The 19,295-nt window shown below is 60.6% G+C and overlaps 2 protein-coding genes across 3 annotated transcripts; both read right to left on the minus strand.

The window, feature by feature from the left end:
• Positions 1–264: 264 nt before the first annotated feature.
• RSKR (ribosomal protein S6 kinase related) lies at positions 265–3,976 on the minus strand. Its single transcript, XM_071764722.1, has 12 exons — positions 3,866–3,976; positions 3,560–3,766; positions 2,766–2,849; positions 2,597–2,665; positions 2,358–2,427; positions 1,583–1,690; positions 1,389–1,429; positions 1,263–1,290; positions 1,072–1,161; positions 910–998; positions 730–840; positions 265–632 (listed from the first exon to the last, which is right to left on the minus strand). The coding sequence occupies exons 1-12, from the start codon at positions 3,920–3,922 to the stop codon at positions 411–413; spliced, it is 1,176 nt and encodes a 391-aa protein (XP_071620823.1). The 5' UTR covers positions 3,923–3,976; the 3' UTR covers positions 265–410.
• Positions 3,977–4,399: 423 nt separating this feature from the next.
• Positions 4,400–18,209, minus strand: BLTP2 (bridge-like lipid transfer protein family member 2). 2 transcript variants are annotated; one of them, XM_071764721.1, is made up of 39 exons: positions 18,013–18,209; positions 16,956–17,085; positions 16,649–16,695; positions 16,193–16,355; positions 15,994–16,112; positions 15,599–15,659; positions 15,248–15,428; positions 14,985–15,108; positions 14,590–14,714; positions 14,438–14,505; positions 14,195–14,343; positions 13,822–13,940; positions 13,438–13,601; positions 13,055–13,319; positions 12,729–12,934; positions 11,469–12,564; positions 11,043–11,234; positions 10,761–10,963; positions 10,563–10,681; positions 10,268–10,488; positions 9,969–10,159; positions 9,783–9,882; positions 9,512–9,714; positions 8,898–9,192; positions 8,618–8,775; positions 8,306–8,512; positions 8,123–8,222; positions 7,842–8,024; positions 7,427–7,548; positions 7,193–7,348; positions 6,988–7,109; positions 6,723–6,903; positions 6,557–6,643; positions 6,354–6,464; positions 6,133–6,268; positions 5,836–5,960; positions 5,401–5,502; positions 5,171–5,305; positions 4,400–4,979 (listed from the first exon to the last, which is right to left on the minus strand). In XM_071764721.1, exons 1-39 carry the CDS (start codon positions 18,078–18,080, stop codon positions 4,797–4,799), a joined length of 6,717 nt encoding a protein of 2,238 aa, XP_071620822.1. In that variant the 5' UTR covers positions 18,081–18,209; the 3' UTR covers positions 4,400–4,796. The 2 variants fall into 2 exon arrangements, with proteins under 2 accessions (XP_071620822.1, XP_071620821.1); XM_071764720.1 differs by having other exon boundaries at positions 9,969–10,174.
• Between the last annotated feature and the right edge of the window lie 1,086 nt (positions 18,210–19,295).

Here is a 19,295-nt window from a genome sequence, read left to right on the forward strand (position 1 = left end):
GGGCGGGGTTTAATTATGGCCACGGCTCCGTTCCGCAGTGTACAGGAGTGGGATGGGATGGGATGGGATGGGATGGGATGGGATGGGATGGGATGGGATGGGATGGGATGGGATGGGATGGGAAGCGACAGGCACAGTTCCCCCTGCACTCTCCCCAGCGCCTGTCCCGGGGGGAACAGCCCCCAGACCCTTGCCCCACTGGAACGGGGGAATCAACCTGGCACACGCAACGCCCCCGGGGTCTCACGAGAGTCAGGGCAGTGGTGCCCGCGGATCTGGGGTTTATTGCTCCCGCGGGGAGAGGTACAGTGTTGGGCTAAGGGGGACCCCCAGTCCAGCAGGGTCCGACCTGCTGCCGGGGCAGGGGGGATGTCCCTGAGCAATGCTGGGAGAGTCACGGCCACAGTGGCTCAGCCAGGCCAGGGCCGGCCCGGGGGGATGGTGAGGTCGCAGTCAAAGTCGGCAAAGGTGTCAGGGTCTGGTGGGGGCTGATCAGGGGGTCGTGGGGCCACGGCCACTGCCACCGGGTCCTTCTGCAGCAGCTCAGCATCGAAGGTGACCCCACGGAAGAAGGGGTGACCCTCAAAGTGGTAAAGGTAGCGCAGGCGGTGCAAGGGGTTGTGGCACAGCAGCTGGGGACAGAGGGAGGAAGGACAGTGAGCAGCAGAGATCCCAGCATCCAACCTGGGAGGCCAGCAGGGACCCCCAAAATCTGGGCAGGAGAGTTACCTCAGCGAGTAGCCGCGCCAGCTGGGGACTGAGGGAAGGTGGGCTCTCATAGCTGCTCTGCTTGACACGCTCCAACATGGCCACATGGTCTCCTGCTGGTGCCACAGGGAACTGGAGGGACAGGGAGTAGATTTAGGGGTTCCATGGGGCATTTTTATATCCTTCTGTCAGAGTCCTCACCTCTCCACTGGCCAGAGCGAAGAGCAGGACTCCCACGGACCACCAGTCAGCTGCGTGGCTGTAGGGTCCCCCACTCAGCACCTCCGGGGCTGCAGGGATGAGTAGGGTGAACGCCTGGGGGGACCATTCCACCCCCCCCATTGATCCCTTCTGAGACCTTACCCATGTACTGCAGGGTGCCACAGATGGTGTGGGCTCGCTCGCCCCACTGCAGGTGCCGGGAGAGGCCAAAGTCAGTGAGCTTGAGGTGTCCTGTGGGGTAAGACACAGAGTGGAGACCCATGGATGGGGTGTTCCTGTGGACAGGATAACTCCATGGGTGGGATGTCCCCACAACAGTGCCACCATCTTACCTCTCTCATCCAGGAGGATGTTCTCCATCTGAAACAAGATGTTGGGGTGGTCTCCCTGTGCCAGGGGTTTTGGAGACATTCCCCCCCATTCCATCCTATGGCCCCCACAGCCCCACTGCCACCCACCTTCACATCCCTGTGCACGATTCCCAGGTCATGGAGATACACTTGGGGAGAAGATGGAGCCATTAGAGTGGCAGATCCTCTGCCAGAGTGGTGGCACCCAGCAGGCAGCTGCCCAGTCCCGGGCATGGCTGACCCTGCCCGCAGGTGCCCAGTGGGGACTCTGCTGGCTGTCCCCAGCATGGCAGGCCACTCACCCAGCACCAGCACCAGCTCAGCAGCAAACAGGCGGACGGTGGCCTCGGCGAAGCGCCCAGCAGCACGCCACAGCGCGTGCAAGTCCCCGGTGCTGCAGTAGGTGCACACTGCCAGGACAGGTGATACGCTTTACCAACAGCAGGAGGGGCATGGGCACCCAGGTAACATGGGGGGCAGGGAGAACCACCAAGGTGACATGGGCACAAGCAACATGTGGATGCCTGGGTGATAGAAGAACTCGGACTGTAAGGTGGCAGCAACGTGGCACAAGCACCAGGACCACATTGGTACTAAGGTGGCACAAGCATCAATATGGGCACCAGAACTAAGGTGATGTGGGCACAAGAGCCCAGAGCACTGAGAACACATAAGGACCAGGACTACATGAGGTCCAAGGTGGCACAGGCACCTTGGTTACACAGACACCAAAGTGACAGAGTCCCCAGGGTCATGCAGGCACTGGGAACACACAGGATATGTGGGTACCGAGGTGACACAGACATCAGGACCAACAGGGCCAAGCAGGCACCGGGGCAGGGTCACCTCACTCACCTCCCACTATAGCCCCTACCCCACTGTGGCTTGTCCCCACCCCCGCCCCCGCTGTGCCTGCGGTGGGTGCGGGGTGGGAGCCGGCAGCTGAGCACATGGATCCCCGCAGGGTATGGCGGGGGGAGCGCGCGCGTGTGCGGGGACACGTGTGCAGGCAGCGGGGACACGTGCGCGGGGAGGGAGGGGGGGGCAGGGAGAGCCCACAGGCAGATGGTCACTCACTGATGAAGAGGTGGCGCTGGCCCTGCCAGCTGTCCCCCAGCCCGTGGACAAACGGGTGCCTGACCTGTCGCTGGGGACACAAAGCAGAGAGGGTGAGCGGCCCCCAGGGTGGGGCACCCATGGGGACCCCGCTCCTGCCACCCTCCCTCTGTAGCCCTGGTAGCCTTCTGCTGTCCCCACGACCACCACGACCTCAACCCCCCCCACCCCCCCCGTCCCAGACTGGCGCCCCCACTAACCTGGATGCTGACTTCTTCCTTGCATTGCTTGAGGGTATCACGGCGCAGCACCTCCACTTTGGGCACGACCTGGGGGGTGGGGGGTTGGCAAGGAGCTGTTTTAACAGGGGGTAACGGGGTAACCAGGGGGTAAGCGGGAGCACCCATGTGGCCCGGGGGCATCACCCACCTTCACGGCGCAGACCTTCTCCCTCCCGCAGTCCAGCACTTTGAGGATGGTCCCGAAGGAGCCTTTGGCCACAAAGCCCAAGATCTGGGAAGTGGGGAGAGCAGGACGTGAGCATCTTACAGAGACAGGGTGGGGCAGGGTCTGGGGAGGTGGCACAGCACAACCAAGGAGAGCAGTGGGGGTACATGGGGAGCAGGAAGACCCAATAAAGACCCCAGTGAGACACGGGTGACCTGGAGGACCCAACAAGGACGGCAGTGGGACACAGGGGAACACATTATTGGGGCATATGAGATGGGGGGACAGGGACATGAGGATCCCAGAACAGCGATTGTGGATACACAAGACCTCAGTAAGACACACAGGACCCCGCTAGGACACCTGGGGACACGGTTAGGGTGCAGAGGGACCCCGGCAGGACATAAAGAGACGCGGCACGGGGACCCGGCGCCGGTAAAATGGGAGCCGGTGCGGTGGGACAGCTGAAGACGCCAGTAGGATGCGCAGGGAAGCCGATACGGTGTGCCGGGAGAGCCGGTAAGGTGGGTGCTCGCAGGATGACGGCACGGGATGCACGGACGGCTCGGGAGGACACTGGGGGCCCCCTGAAGGATGCACAGGAAGGTGGGGGACCCCGGTAGAACGTGCAGGGACTCCGGTAGGACGTGCAGGGACCCGTTAAGGAGCCCGGGGCTTCCCGGGAGGGATGAGTCGGAACCCCGGTAGGATGGTAGGACACCCCGTTAGAATGCGCCGGGACGCCAGTAAGAGGATAGGGGTTCCCGGGATGGCACCTTGAGCTGCTGCTGGCGGGCGGAGGGGCGAACAGGGAACTCCGGCAGGAAAAGCGAGACGAGCTGCGGCAGCGGCCAGCCGGGTAGCGGCGGCTCCTCGGCGGGGCCCCGCGGGGTTAGGGCGAGCCCCGGCACCGGTACCGGCAACGGTATGGGCACAGCGGCACGGCCCAGCAGCGTCCGTACCCAGGACCCCACGGCGCTGCCCTGCGGAACCGGGAGGAGGAGAGGGGGGGCAGCATTAGCGGGGCGGCAGGGGAACCCCGAGGCGGAGGGGGGTTCCCCCGGGGCTGCCGCCGCACGCACCTGAGGGGGCCGCGCTGGGGCCGGGGCTGGGCCGGGGCCGCTGCTCGTTGCTCCCATCGAGGCCCCGGGCCTGAGCCCCGGTAATCCGCCGCTTTACATAACCCCACCGCCCCGCCCCGCCCCGCCCCGCCCGGGTGCGACCACCCTCCACCCCGGGGCCGAGCACCGCGGCTGCTCCCCCTTGTGCACCCTGGGACAACCCCTTGCACGGAGTCCACCCCGCTCTGCACTGGCTGTATGCCCCCCGTGACTGATCCCCACACCCCTCACTATGTGCAGGGAACAACCACCACACCACCCCTTGCCCACTTTGGCGTTCCCCCTTCAACCATGCACCCACCCCTTGCACCCAGCGACCACAGATGGGAACAGGAGAGGGACAAAGGGACCCGGGGGGCCCCAAAGCAGATGCCCCTGGGGAAGGGCATGAAGCCACATGTGGTGGGTGATGCCGAAATGAGGGGGTGGGAAAGCACTGAGCATGGCACTGTGGCATGACAGGGAGGAAAGGGACGAGCCAGTGGACCAAGGCTGTTCCAAATAAAAACTCTTTATTTGAAGTCTCTCCCGTTCCCCTTTCTCCCAGCCCGGAGCGATCCTGCTGCTTCACCGGGCCCAGGGGCCTGGCCCAGCACCCGCACAGCAGGGAGGGAATGGGGGGAAGCTCGCAGGAGCCCTTGGCACAGGGGTATGCACCCCTCAAAGCAGACATGGGAGTGTGCAGCCCACACAAGCGGCCCCGGAGCACCCTGCGCCCCACCTCCCCGTGCTGCTGCACCCCTGGGGCTACTGAGGGCCTGCACATGGCTAACCCCCACCTTGAGTACCGCTGCATCGAGCAGCACAGGCCCCCCACCCCACCACTGGGATGCCCCTCTGGAGGGGGGAGCACAGGACACCCCAGTCCCTTCCCGGCCTGCCGGGTGCTGCGTTATTTGCGCCTGCCAAAAATCGACTTCTTGCTGGGGTTCTTCTCGCCCACGCTCAGCCCGATGAGCAGACGTGCCTTCTTGTCCTCCTCCTGCTGCTGGATGGTCCCATCCGATTTGTTCTCCAGCTTTCCTCGAGCCTCTGCACCGACTGCTGGCTTCAGACGTAGCTTCTCCTTGATCACCTGTCGCAGGATTTTAGGGGGCTCAGTATCCCATGGCCTCACCCAGATCTCTTGGTATGGGTGAGAAGACAAGCTGTCAAGCTAGCCAGGCTGCTTCCCGCTCCAAAGAACCACCCTCATCCCAGGAAAAAGAGCTCTAGCTCCCTCCCTGTGAGCAGGGAGGAGTCACTGTGGGCTGAAGTCCCATGTACCTGTGCCACCAAGGCTTTGCGGCTGTCCCGCTTCACCGCCATGGCAAAGTCCAGCCATGTCCATGTATTGTTGTGGTACTCCAGGCACGGCAGCACCAGGTTCAGGTCACCCCAGTCCACGCTGTTCTTCTCGCCCTGGGTGACAGAGGTGTGAGGCAGAGTGGGATGATGACCCAGGCACCCCCTGAGCCAGATGGGATGTGTGCCCTCCCCAGCATGTCCAGTCCCACCTTGTAGCTCACACAGAGTGGAACCTGCGGGATCTTGATGTAGATGAAGGAGTTGTTCATGGCTGCACGCTCCTTCATCTTGTCGATGTCATCCACAGGATGCTGGGGACAGAGCAGGAGCCATGAGAAGAAAGGAAGAAGAAAGGAGACAGCTGGGAACCAGCAGGGAAGGGACAGTTGGGCACTAGGCCATGGCACTGTTCCACGAGGGAGAGGTGAGAACAGCTCTGGCACTGAGATGCTGCAGTGATCGCACTGAGTGTGCAGGTGCTTAGTTGTAATGGATGCAAACATTCATGGTGGAAGGGAGTAAGAGAAAACAGGGACAGACAGGCAGGATGGGGACTTCACTACCCAGCCCTGCAGCTGAGAGAAAACAGGCTGGCTCTGCAGCAGGGCTCTCCCACATTCCCTCCTCAACGCAGCAGCAGATACCTCAGGTGCTTTTCGAAATGATCTCCTGACCCCTGACGTCCGATTCAGCCCCTGACCAACTCCCTTCCCAGGGCCCAGCGAGTCATCGGCCACGATCAGCTGCCGTGGCTTCACCACAGGGATCCCTGAGACAAACAGGGCAGGAGGAGATGGTTGGTGTCCAGCTCAGAGTCAGCCATGACCTGGATGCTCCCCAAAAGGCTCCCTGCCCACAGGAGAGACCACAAGTCCCTGTTCCTCAACATGTGGCCAGCCAGCAGCTGGTGCCGCCAAAGAGGACGACCATGAACTTCTCACCTGTTGTCACCAACTTGGACTTGTCTTCTTCATCCCCCACCTCCTCCTCCTCAACATTGCGTCCGGGGAAGAAGAAACCCATCATCCTGTGAAAGAACTGGTGGGTGAGCTGGATGGTGAGGGGTACCACGTTCACCTGTGGGAGAGTGTGGTGTCAGACCTCAGCACATGCTGCCTGTGCCCTGCAGGGACCCTGTCACCTCCCTGCCCATCCATGGCACCTCAAAGTGCTCCTTGATGGAGATGCCACCCACAGGTGGCCGGACCTTGCTGAAGATTCTCAGTGCCAGCTGCCGTCCAGACTGGCAGGAGCTCTGGGGACGCAGCACCACCTGCAGGGAAGATGACAATGGGTGGCTGGAGTGAGGACACACCACCCATGGGCCCCCAGGGCACAGGGCTGCTCCCATAATCTGCCACTTGCCTTGTATACAGCATTGGGCAGGAGGTTGTTCATCGTGACCCAGCCCAGCTCCAGCAGATGCTCAGCCGTGTCATCAGACTTGTTGACCTGCGCACAGAGATCCCTCAGCCCTGCACATTCCAGGCCCCAGCTTGGGGGCTGCAGGTGGCACCAGCCAGCTCTGTACCTTGCTGTAGAGGAAGCGCTGGAGCTCCAGCTCAGCTATTCCCAGCTGCCCGTCCTCCTCGGTCAGGCGCCACCGTGCCTGGGCAAAGTAGAACTCAGTCCGCCGTGCCACGCTCACATCCTCCGGCTGCTTCCGCAGCTCCATCTTGTTGGCTCGCTGCAGCTGGAAATCCTTGAAGCACCTGCGGCAGAGAGGGGAGGGCTGGGATTTGGAAGCCCTGGAATAAAGGGGACACAATGCTAGGGAAGCCAGAGATGGCCCCTACCTGATCAGGATGTTCAGCTCCTCGCTCTCTAGCTGCAGATCAGCTTTCTCCTGGCTCAGCTGCTGCTGCAGCCTGTGGTTGAGGTCAAGCAGGCTCTCATTTTTGCTGTCATCCTGCAGAGACTGAAGGACAGACAACCTTCAGCACCTTCCACCCCAGAGCAGGGACTCCTGGGAGCCATGTCCTGCCCTGGCTGTGGGCTGACCTTCACATTGGAGTACATCTGCTTCTCCAGCTGCCGGATCTGGGCAACGTGCTGCCTCACAGCCTCTTGCAGGTGGAGGATACTGCTGCGCTGCTCCTCAGGGTTGCTGGAGATTTCCAGCTGGAAGCGCACCCTTTGTTTCTTCTCACTGTGCTCCTGGGCACAGGGATAGAGGAAGGTTAGGATTGCCCTGGGCGTGGTGAGTGACATGGTGACCTGAGGCCATGCGGGTACCTTGCGTTTGGGCTCCACGTGCAGCAGCAGGTTGTTGACTATGTCAAGGATCATGGCATATTGTGCAGGGTTGGTGGAGATCTCTAGGTCATGGTGGATCAGTGTGAATGTATCTACAGCTCCTATAACGACAAACAAAGGGCAAGCGGTGGGCTCAGCATGGCCTGAAAAGTGGATATACATTGGGCCCAGACAAAGATGGCAAGGATGGGGAATGAACCAAGGTGGTTACACTGGCTCCAGCATACACAGTGTGTCCAGCATCATCTGGTGCACTGTCACATGGCTAGGGGCACCTTCTGTGTACACCCTCTGATCTCAGCAGGGCCGAGACAGACCATCCCTGGACGCAGCCAGCACTTGTGAGTCAGGCTAGAGCTCTCCCTCCTGAGACACAGTGCCTGGAGGTACCCACCCTCCTGCTTCTTCAGCAGGTCCTCTTTCTCCTGGTTGGCAGGAGTCTCGGGGGGCTTTATCTGCGTGGCCAGCTCGGGGTCGATATCATGGCTGTAGCTGATGTAGTACATGCGACAACTGCAGCGAGAGATGATCCTTTGCACTTGCTGGGTCTGCTGGGCTTCTGAGGGCTGGTTCCAGTCTGGGGACAGGCAGGGGGACCATGGTTAGAGCACCATGTTGGAGATCCCACATGAGTGATTTTGGGGCAGATGCAGCAGCCAGTTCAGTGGATATTACCTGTGGTGGTGCTGACCATGCCCCCCACTGCCTGCCCACTCTCCATCAGCTCCTGCACCGAGTCCAGGCTCCGCTGCCGATGCTCCTCAATATTTTTCACCTGGGGAGGCAAGGAGACACTGATGGCTGTCCCTCCTCTTCCTGCCATGGCCATGCAACTCACAGGCCCCTCAAGCCACCCACCTCCAGCCAGAGCTGTCCATGCTCCCTCTCAGTGGGGCCACTCTCTGTTGTGGCAAAGTACTGCATGCCATCCAGCAAACAGGTCCAGGATGTCTTCTGCTTCAGTGTGTCTCCATACCAGGCAGGATGGTGCTGGCACTGCAGCAGCTGGGCCTTGGCAGCAGACACAATCACACAGCCCTCTGTCTCGGCACCACGCAGAACCATCTGTGGGGAGAAAGACCACAGGGGACAGATGAGACCTTCTGGGGCAGGCATGGCCCCTGTGACAGCAAGGCCAGGGATCCAGGCAGGCCACCCGAGGACGGGCACCTGGCAGTTGACCAGCTCGATGAGGCAGTTGCGGTTGTAGATGTCATCAGTTTGGCAAGCGGCAATGCCGCACAGCTGCTCACTGGCCCCCGACTCCTCCTCTGTGAAGACCACAAACTTGTCCGTCTCCTCGATAAGCTTCTGCAGCATGTAGGCACCTGGGGAAGGAGAAAGGGTCAGTGGGAGGCTGTAGAGGGCTGGAGGGGGGATGACAGGGTGACAGCAGGCACAGCTTTGGGCTGACATGCATGCTGCTGGCTGGAGGCATGTCCGTGCTCACCCCCCGAAGAGGCCCTCTCGGGACGACCACTGGTGATGGGAGCGATGACTCTGGCAGGGACAGAGTGAGCAGAGAGCGGGCCCCGCTTCAGCTTCTTGGCTTGCAGTTGCGTGTCAATCTTCAGCCCCTTCAGGGCCTCAGTGGAGAGGTTGCGCTTGAGCACAGCCGCTTTCTTGTAGCCATCATAGAGGCCGAAGGCAATGTCCCGGTTGGTGGTGGTCCAGGACGCCCGTAGGTCCACCAAGTGCAGCTGATGCGTGTGGAAACCATCGTCCCCATCCCGCAGGGGCAGCTCCTGAACACAGGGTCAGAAACTCAGCACGGCAAAGCCAGCCCCTGCCCACAGGCCTCCCACATGGGAGCTCAGAGTCCTGCCAGTCCCCACAGGCAGGGCATGGGGGCCAGAGCCTGGGGGTCCACACTGGAGCCCTCACCCGGGTCCCATACTCAGGGTGCTGGAGGAAGGCATCCCTTTGGCACTCAGGAGATCAGAGGCCCTGCAGGCCAGTCTCCTCTCCAGCCAAATCTCTCCTGTTGTACCCAAAGAGCCCTTGTCCAAGGGGGATGCATCAGACCCACACAGGCTGCCATGTCCCGTGTGTTTGCAGCAGTACCTCTTCAGCTGTGCGGTTGCTGTGCCGCTGGTAGGTGAGGGAGGATAGGCTCAGCAGGTGGGTTTTCTTCACCAGGGTGTCAAGCCGGTGGTCAGCATTCTCATCACAAGTGGAAGCCATGAGGTGCACAGTGACCTGGCTCAGGTCACTCACCATCTGTGTGATGCTCCACTCCGAAATCAAACGCCGCATTACCGTACCAGCTGGGGAACAGGGAGAGGGGTCAGCTGGGACCCTGCCACCCCTGGAAGCCAGCAGGGCCCCTCCTTACCTTGTGGGATAAGTCGCTGAGTGCCACGAGTGAAGATGTGCCCCTGACAGCACTCCACCTGGATTCCCCGCTGCTGGGCAAAAGAGGCCCAGTAGTGGACCTGTAAGGGGACAGGAAGCAGAGGCTGAGAGCCCAGCGCAGGCAGAACCAGGGGATAACACCAGACCCTCACCCCCAAGGACTTGCCTGCAACCGCGGGAAGAGTGCAGTGTAAGACAGCTGCTTGTAATGCTGCCCCAACTTCTTCTTACTGGGTTTCATGTTGTGAAAGAGCTTCCCGCGGCAGATGGGGCGCGTCACGCTGGTCCAGGTGGCCCAAAAGTTCTGCATCCAGCGGAGGGTGCTGCTGTAGAGCAGGATCCGGGGCTGGGAGTGCTCTGAGAATACACCTGCTGTTAGCCAGCACCATGGGGCAGCGAGATGGCACCACCCAACCCAGGATGCTAAAGCCAGCCCTGAAGAACCCTTGGGACACCATCACCCACCCTCACTGGGCCGCGTCAGGTCCATCCGGATGGAGAGGTTGAGGTTCTCAGAGCGGAAGGCATGGTAGGAATCGTACTGCTGCCCCACTGGCATCTCGGGTAGGAACTCGGGGGACCGCAGCACCACACTGTGGTGGTCATGGGGGTTCCCGTGGCACAGCCACTGCAGGTCCAGCGTCATGCACAGGTCAGGCAGGTGCAGGAAGCAGCAGTCATCATACCTGAACAGGAAAAGAGACCTTGATAGCCCTCCAGGCACTGGTGGCAGCCCCCACGCTCCTGGGCCCACACTCACTTGGAGGCTGTTCGGACATTGATGTCCAGGTTGCCCTTAAAGACAAACTGCCCGGGTTTCCAGTGGAAGGAGAGGTGGCTCCATTCCCAGTGCATGTTCTCTGTGGTATTGTAGGGGTCCTGCAAGGACAAGGGTGGGGAGAGGGTGGTGTGAGCCAGCTCCATACCACATGCTGCTCCCCAGCCTGGTGGTACCTACCTCAGTGGCCAGCTGGTGCAGGTTGGCCTGTTCAATGTCCATGCGCCAATCCCCGTGGAAGAGAAGGCGGTTCTTATCCCACCAGGGCAACGGGGCACTGGGGTCCTCTGAGGGCTTGGTGAGGAGATCCACGCACTGGCTGATGAGGGTCCAGGCCGGGTCCCAGCAGGGCCCCCACACGACGGTGTACTGGGAAATTTCAGCTGGGGACACAGATGTTGTCTCAGCCCTTTGCCCTATCACCACCCTGGCATAGAGCCCACTCGTCCTCCCAGCTCTTACAGTGGAAGTCATGGTAGAACTTCAAGGGTGGCATGTTCCTCTCCACTGTTGCATCCCCCCAGGGCAGCCCCAGCTTCAGGACCTGTCGGCGCCGGGAGCAGGCCTGGCCACACTGCTCAGCTCCAATCAGCCGGCCGGAGAGCTGCCAGCTCCGGATCTCAAAGAGGTAGCGGGGGTAGTCACGGATCCGCACTGCAGGCAGAGGAAGGGCTGAGACACGGGGCAGCAAAGGGACACCGCCCCACTTCCCCCCTCTGGACCATGGTAGGAACCATTGTCACATCTCTGCTCCCTTCCCACTCCCTTGGACCTCCAAAAATTACTGTCCCTGCTTGGCTACACAGCCAGTAGGTCCTTGTCCTGGGAATCCAGGCCCCACAGCCACTGTGGTATCCTCCACAGGCACCCTCACACAAAGCAACTCACCAAAGAAGCTGCCAACTCTGCCCTTCATCATGCGGCACCACTGGGTGACCATCTCCAGACCCTCAGGGGGAAACGGACTGACACCGTCCATGTCCCTCATCTGCTCCAACACCCGCTCTGTGCCATGGAAGGACTCATCAGCCATGGCCACCAGCTCCAGGTGGGATAAGGTCCAGGTGAGGAGGGCCCTCCGCATGGGCGTGTTGGCATAGAGGCGCCGCGACCGCTGGATGTAGATCTCGATGTTCTTCTTCTCCAGCGAGGCGTAGAGCTCCTCGATCTTGCGGGCAGGCAGCAGCTCACCATGCTGCTTGCGGAGCGCGGCCACCTTGGCATCCAGCAGCTGCAACCGCTTGGCGCTCTCCTTGCTCTCGTCCTTCATCAACTCGTAGTTGTCTCGCAACTTGACCTCAAAGACGTCATCCAGGAAGACCCAGGAGAAGTGCGTCACTTTGAGCAGAAGGTCAGGGGGCAGGGCTGTGCTGGGGGGCTGCCCACGATGGTGAAGACCCTTCAGCCACTTCTGCACACCCACGGCAGCATCCAGCGTGCGGTAGAAGTCATACTGGTAGGGGAACTCAACGGTGACGCTGGCGAAGGAGAAGGCCCAGCCGCGGTTGCGGAGGGTGCGCAGGGTGGGGAAGGCGCAGCGGTGCAGGATGACCTCCTCCAGCTCTGGCAGCAGCTTCACCTCCACCTCCTTGAAGCTGAAGATGCTGTGTCCGTCAAAGCCGGCGGCCAGCTCAGGGCAGTAGCCATGCAGGGCCCCCCCATGCCAGCTCAGGGAGGTCCGCTCAGCAGCCAGGCTGATGTAGTTGGCCTCAGAGACAAAGGCTGTGAACTTGGAAGAGCTCAGCTCCAGGGACAGGGACAGAAGTCTTTTGGGGAGGGTCCCATCTGGTTGGAGGGGCCCTGGTGTTTCCATAGGGGTGGCCGGGTGGGACTCTGGGCTCTCCAAGGGCAGGGAAGAAGGCGTCCCGTGGCCCAGGGCACTACACAAGGCTTCATGGCACTGCAGGGTGGCCAGGGTGTGATGGTACAAGTGCATGTGGTCAGGGGGGCTCCACAGCACCACCAGCCCCTCGCCACACTGCACCTACAATGTAGAGAGCCACCAGGCACCAAGTCACCCCCAAGGTCCAGTCCAGATCCATTCTCCTTTCCAGTACCTTTTGTTGCCAACCAATTCTCCCCTCCCTATCCCATCCACCCGAGTCCCACCAATGCAGGATAAAACAGAGACCCAACACCCCAACTGACCTCCAAGGAGCGGATGCTGTTGTGGTAGGTGACAGAGAGCATGGAGAGGTTGGCCATTGGATTGGGGATGGCAGGAGCTTTGCAGCATGGCTGCATCTTCTCCGTGATGCTCTTCACCAAGGCCAGCACCATGCCCTGGACACTGACCGTGCAGCTCTCAGCACTCCCCAGGATGGTCAGCGTGTCCAGCCGCAGCTCCAGGGCACCTAGAGAGATGACACATCAATGCTGGAGGCATGGAGGGGGCACACCACAACATCAAAGGTTCTTCTGACTGCCGGGTTGTTGCAGGACAGCCACCTGGGATCAGCATGGATAATACCTACCCACCAGAGCTGACAGTGTGAAAAGGTTCACATCCTCTACCTTCAGATCCACCTTCCAGAGCAGCCCCCAGGGCTCAGCTGAGGCAGAGGGTGGCTGCTGGGTGAGCTTGGCTCCACTGGGCTGTGGGCAGAACAGGGGCAGGACCCTGACCAGGCACTCGGTGCAGGTATCTGATAACTCTACTTGCAAACCCCGGATGGTGCAGTCCAGGAAAAGTGTGTCTGACTGGGCACTGGACATGCCAAGGGGCTGGTTGTAACTGCCCTGTAGGACAAACAGGATGATCTACCAGGCTGCAGGATGTCCTCACGTGTCCCCATGCCACCTGCACAGAGTTGCAAAGGGGCATCCCCCCCTCTAAGAGCCACCCCTTGCCCCTCACCTGCAGGTTGAAGGAGTCGAGGATGAGGGCTTCTCCCCACACGTGCATGTTGGGGGGATGGGGAGCACGCTGGATGTGCGAGTCATTGCCCACACGCCAGCAGAGGTGGTCCACGGCCAGCACCACTCGCTGGTGCACACTCTGTGGCCGCAGGTGCTGGTAGTCTGCAGGCAGAGAGGGGGGTGGTGTGTGCAGGCAGGGCTTGCTGCTGCCTACACAGCTGCCCCTGCAGAAGGGCAACCCAGACACAACCAGGCTGGGCTCCACAGCCCCTGGCCAGACACAGACACGGGCAAGTACAGAGATGGCACAGCCCTCTCTGTGGCTCTCTGGTAGAGACACAGACTCCCAGCAGCCACCCCACTGCCAGCTGCCATCTTATACCTGCAGAGATGGAGTTGAAGCCCAAGGCAAAGGGTGGCGTGTCCCCCAGCTGCACTGACACATTGACATTGGAGAGTGAGGCACACAGGATGATAGGAGCTATGATCTGGGGATATTTCCTGCACAGGACAAGCAAGAATGAGTGCTTACTGGGGTCTGGCGTGCCATGGAGGCTGGCAGAGAGCCAGCCCAGAGTGACACCGTCCCCAGCAGGGTCCCACCAACCCCCTGTTACCCCCTGTACCAGCCACCCTGTCCCACAAGCTGTGCACAGGGTAGGGAAGGTGCTGGATGCCTGCGCACCCTGCCAGAGCATGGTAGGCAAGAGGAAACAAAACTACAATACCAGCAGCTGTGCTGAGGCCAAGTTTACCTTCCCTTGTGCCCTTGGCTGGGGACAGCCACCGCCTGGCACTTGTGTTTCCGTGCCAAGAGGCCCAGCCAGTGTGAAAACTCTTGGTGGCGATAGTGGATGATGCAGGTATTGAGCAGCACAGCAGCCGAGAGGTCAATGGCTGTGACCTACAGCAGGGAGAGGGCCAGGTGGCAAAGAACTCATGCCAAGAGCTGAACCCCCCACCCCCAGGGGACAGGAGCGTGCCCCGTGCTCACTCACCTGAACACTGGTCTTCAGAGAGTTGTGGCACACAATGCGTTGGCGGCTCTGGGACAGGAGAAGGCCATCTGGGGGGAGAGAGGAGCAGAAGTGAGCGGTGGTGAGGGCAGTGATGGCATTCTGGTCCCACAGGGGCCCTCCTGGTTACTTGCCCTCCAGCTGGAGGTCTACACTCATTTGGTCCAGGTCTGAGGTGGGCGTGAAGTTGCGCAGAGGGATCTGCTCCTCCTCACGCTGATATAGAAACTGCAGCAGCTTCAGACTCCAGGTGAGGTGCCTGGGAGAAGCAGGGAGTCACAGCCAGGAGGGAACTGCACCGTCATCTCCTCCATCCCCCTACCCCCCATACCCAGCTGACTGGCACAATGTCAGGGACAAAGACACTAGCCAGTGCTCAGCTGCAGCCCAGCCCAGCGCTCTCATCCCATCAGGGAGATGGAGAACCAGCTCATGAGCCTCCCTCCTTCCCCAGAAGCCCAGCCCCAGGCCAAGCTCAGTCCTTCCCATGGGGGGACTTTGGCTAGGACAGCCTCCCCCTTCTCCTTACCTCTTCTGGCTGTTCATAGACACCACCACACTGGTGCTCTCCATCTTCACCTCCACCCTCCTGGGGATGAGCTGCAGTGTGTCTCTGCTCAGCAGAGATGGGGAGTTCAGAGGCTCCCCTGATCCTGGAGAGGGACACAAGGTGTCACTGGAAGGCTCTTGCCCAAATCCCCAGACCCTGCACAGCCAAATTCCTTCAGCTTCAGTGCGTGGGGACTGTCAGCCCCTGCCCTGCCCAGGGCTTGTCCTTCTTCCTGTCCCCACCTGTGCTGGGATGCTGGGTCCCTGCTGTGACACAGTGCAGCAGTGGGCTGTAGAAAAGCCCTTCGTGCAGTTCTGCTTGCAGTGTCCAGACGTGCAGCCGGACACCCACCAGCTGCCATTTGCTGCTGATCTCCAGTGAGAGGGAAAGAGCCAGGGCCAGCTCTACCAGGCAGCTGTCATTCTGTATGGGGACATTGCAGTGCAAAGGGTGTCACCCACCACTCTGCAGGTGAACCTCCAGGCACGGCCTGGACCGTTGCAGCATCACCCAGCTTGACCATAGCCCAGGGGCAGGCTGGGACAGGTTCTCATGGCTCCAAGTGTTGAGTTTTCCCTGCCCCCAGCACTCACCAGCTCACTGCTCCTCAGGACTTTGCTGTTCACCTTTTTCAGGCTCACCTCGCAGATCAGGCTGGGGAGAGCAGAGAAGAGGTTGTGGGTTCTCCATACCAAACCCCTGCCTGTGTGACACAGGAACCCCAAGTCCCTGCACCAAGTCCTCCCAACAGCAGAGCAAACCCCAACTCCATCCATAATTTGGAGAATACACAGCTCGTGCTTCCCATGAAGGGAAGAAGGACCAGGCCAGCCTCAGAGGAGACGATGTGTCACATCCAGGTGACACGGAATGCTGTTGAGTAGGACTGAGAGTTGAGACCATCAGGTTGGGGTTGGAGGAGCCTCCCTGTCCTCTGGGATCCGGGGCCATGTGGGAAGAGCAGAGGGGCACACGAGGACAGCATTACCTCTTCCCGTTACCATTCAGGAGGACACGGGTCTTGCTGGCCTGGATGTGCCAGAGAGACTCCGAGGTGGCCACATGCAGAACCATGATGTTGATGGAGTCCATGTGGATGGAGAAGAGCTGGGGGCAAAGGTCCTGCCATGAGGGATGTCCAACAGCAGTGTGGCCCACAACAGCCTCTCACCAAGGCAGTGCCTCACCTGGCTAAGAAGCCTCAGCAGAGAGGATTTAAGAGTCAAATCTGTTCTGTTTTCATCTCCATCAGCTTTTCTGGGAGGCTTCGGGATGGGTGACTGGAACCCAACGCCCTTCTGGAGATCTGTGCGGATTCGCACCTCTCCTAAGCACAGCTCAAAGTAGTGCCTGTGGGGCAACAGCACAAGCCAGCTCTTACAAGAGCTCACAGATGGCACACCCAGCCCCATCACCAGGGGTGCCCCCCACCCTGGAACATGCAGGACCGGCACACTGACATCTACAAGACCCTGCCACCCTGGAGAAGAGAGATTCACTACCACACAGAGTGACTTCCCCACAGACCACAGGAAAATGGGCACAACAGAAAAGTGTAAAGGCTGCAGAAGGCAGGTAGTGGGGCCAAGGATGAGCCAGACCCCTCAAGAGAGCAGGGAGGGAGTTGAGGCAGGGGTACGTACGGCAGGTCCCGGCTCAGTTTACTGGAGATCCAGATGTTGTCAATCTCCTGCAAGGATGCACAGGTAGATCAGAGAAAAAATGACCTTGTTCTGCCTTGTGATGCTCATCCCAACATTCCCACTCTGCTCCCAGCGCCTGGCATCAGCAAAAAACCCCAAGTTTGGTGGTGGGAGGAAGGCTCTTCCACCAGATATGGAGCTGCACGACAGGAGTTTGGCTGCAGGGACCTTGCTGGTAGCCTGGAAGTGACAGCAGTGTCCTCTCTGCCCTTATCTGCTGGTAGCAGCCCCTCACCAGGGTACCCACCACAGTCTGCTGCTGCTGCTGGAACTTGAGGCTGATGTTCTGCGCCCAGAAGAAGCCAAAGGATCCGACCTTCAGCTCCGCATGAAGCTTCCGCCGGCACCAGGTGACAGCCAAGTGGCATAACAGCCATCTACAGGGACAGGCAGAAAGCCAGGATCAGCTGGGGCTGGGGGCCCCTCGAGCACCATCTCCAGACCCCCCAGTTGGATGGGAACTCCCAGGACCCCTGCAGGGTCCCTACAAGCTATGACACCTCCTCCAGGTCTGGAGAGACCCCTTTGACCCCTACACCCCCCTGACACCCCATGCCCACCCCTGAGAACTCCTCTGGGCTCCTGTAAGCCCTCAGCCCCTGACCACGCCCTCACTCAGCCCTAGGACCCCCCAAACCTCTGCAGGCTCTCCCCACCACTTCAACACCTGTCCCCCAGCCCTGTGAGCCACCCCAAACACCTGACAAAATCCAAAATCAAATCCCCCAAAAGTTCCCCTTAACCCCTGCAGATCCCCAGACCCCCAACACCTCACCCTCAGCCCTGTGGGACCCCTAAACCGATGGTACTCCTCACAAAGCCCCATGCCCCCCCCGACTACTGTGTGCTCTCTCCACCCGACACTATCCCAGCCAGACCCATCATACAGAAAAATACCCTCTGCAGACCCCCAAAACCTCCAGTCACCACACTGCCAGCTCCTCCTTGATCCTGGTGACCCCCTCTTTCCAGCCCTATCACCGACCCAACCCCCTGTGGACCCCCTACAGCCCTGCTACCCCTCTCCTAGCCCCTACCTTGACCCTTGCGGCGCACCCCCCAGCCCAGCCCCATCCCCCCAAACCCTTGCGAGACCCCAAGACCCCCTCTCACCCCATTTCCAGCCCCATGGGCCTCCCATGCCCCCCGCACCCCAGCAGAGCCTCCCCTCTGCGCCCCGCACCGCCCCGCCACTCCCCAGCCCCCAGCAAACTCCTCAAACCCCCCTCTCACCCCACTGCCAGCCCCCTGGATCCCCCAATTTCCCTCCCTCCAGCCCCGTCCTTCCCTCCCCAGGCCCTGACCGCGCCAGCAGCCCGACGAGCAGCGCGATGAGGAGGAGGAGGCCGAGCAGCAGGACGGGCAGCGGCATGGCGACCCCCGGCCCGTGTTCCTCGCCCCCCTCCTCCCCTTTCTGCTTTTCTCCCTGGTCCCGACCCCGATCCCGATCCCGGTCCCGCCGTGGCGGTGGCGGGGCCGACCGCCCGCACACCCGGAGTGGCGGTTGCTGGGAGGGGAGGAGCCGGCGGCGGGGCCGAGCGGAGCTTTCCCGGAGGGAGCGGCGGCGGCAGCGGCGGGGACACGGGGAAGGGACACGGAGAGGCACAGGGGATACGCACAGGGGGAACGCGGCGGGGGTACGGGGGGGGAACACACAGAGGGAACACGGGGAGGACGCGGGAGAGACACGGGGGGACAGAGGGGGACGTGTGGGAACACGGGAGGGACAAAGAGGACAGACGATGTGCTGCCTCCCGGTAACTCCCTGTACCCCCCCTCCCACAAAAACAAACGCACCACAGGGAGGGTTCACGTTTTTATAGCCTCTCAGTGGGGAGTGGTTTGGGGTACAGAGATGTGAGGTACCGGGGCACAGCTCCCCAGGGACAGCAGTGTTTTGGGAGTGGGGTCTGACCCCCAGGGATGGAGGAGGGAGCAAGGGAAGGGTTGGTGGTGTTGAGTCTGCTCCAGGTTGGGTTTAGATGTTGGGCTTGGCTGCATGGTGGATTTGAGGGGAACCTGCTTTAGGCTGGATCTGAGACATGAGGTCCTGCTTTGGGTCAGGTGAGGATGTTGGATTCTATTTTCTGTGGGGCTTAGGACATGGTGACCTGCTTCACGTTGGATCTTGGATGTGGGGCTCTGATTTGGGTCAGGCTTGATTGCTGGGGTCTGCTTTGAGATGGGTTTAGGAGGTGGGGACCTGCATCATGTTGGATCTTAGACATGGGGACTAGCTCTGGGTCAGGTGTGGATGTTGAGATCTGCTTTGGGATGGGTTTAAGATATGGGGGTCTGCTTAATGTTGGAGTTTGGATGTAGGGAATTGTCTCATGCTGGACCTCAGTCCTTGGGCTCTGCTTTGGGTCAGGTCTGGACATGAAGATTTGCTTCGGGATGGATTTAGGATGTGAAGATCTGCTTCATGTTAGATCTTGGACATGGGGACCTTCTTTGTGTTAGGTCTTGGATGTGGGGACCCACTTCGTGCTGAATCTCAGATGATGGGCTCTGCTCTGGATTAGGTCCAGACATTGGGATCCGCTTTGTCTCAGATTTAGGACACCAGGCTCTGCTCCACATCAAA

This window comes from Heliangelus exortis, chromosome 21 (assembly GCF_036169615.1).
Source record: "Heliangelus exortis chromosome 21, bHelExo1.hap1, whole genome shotgun sequence".
NCBI classification, from domain to species: Eukaryota; Metazoa; Chordata; class Aves; order Apodiformes; family Trochilidae; genus Heliangelus; species Heliangelus exortis.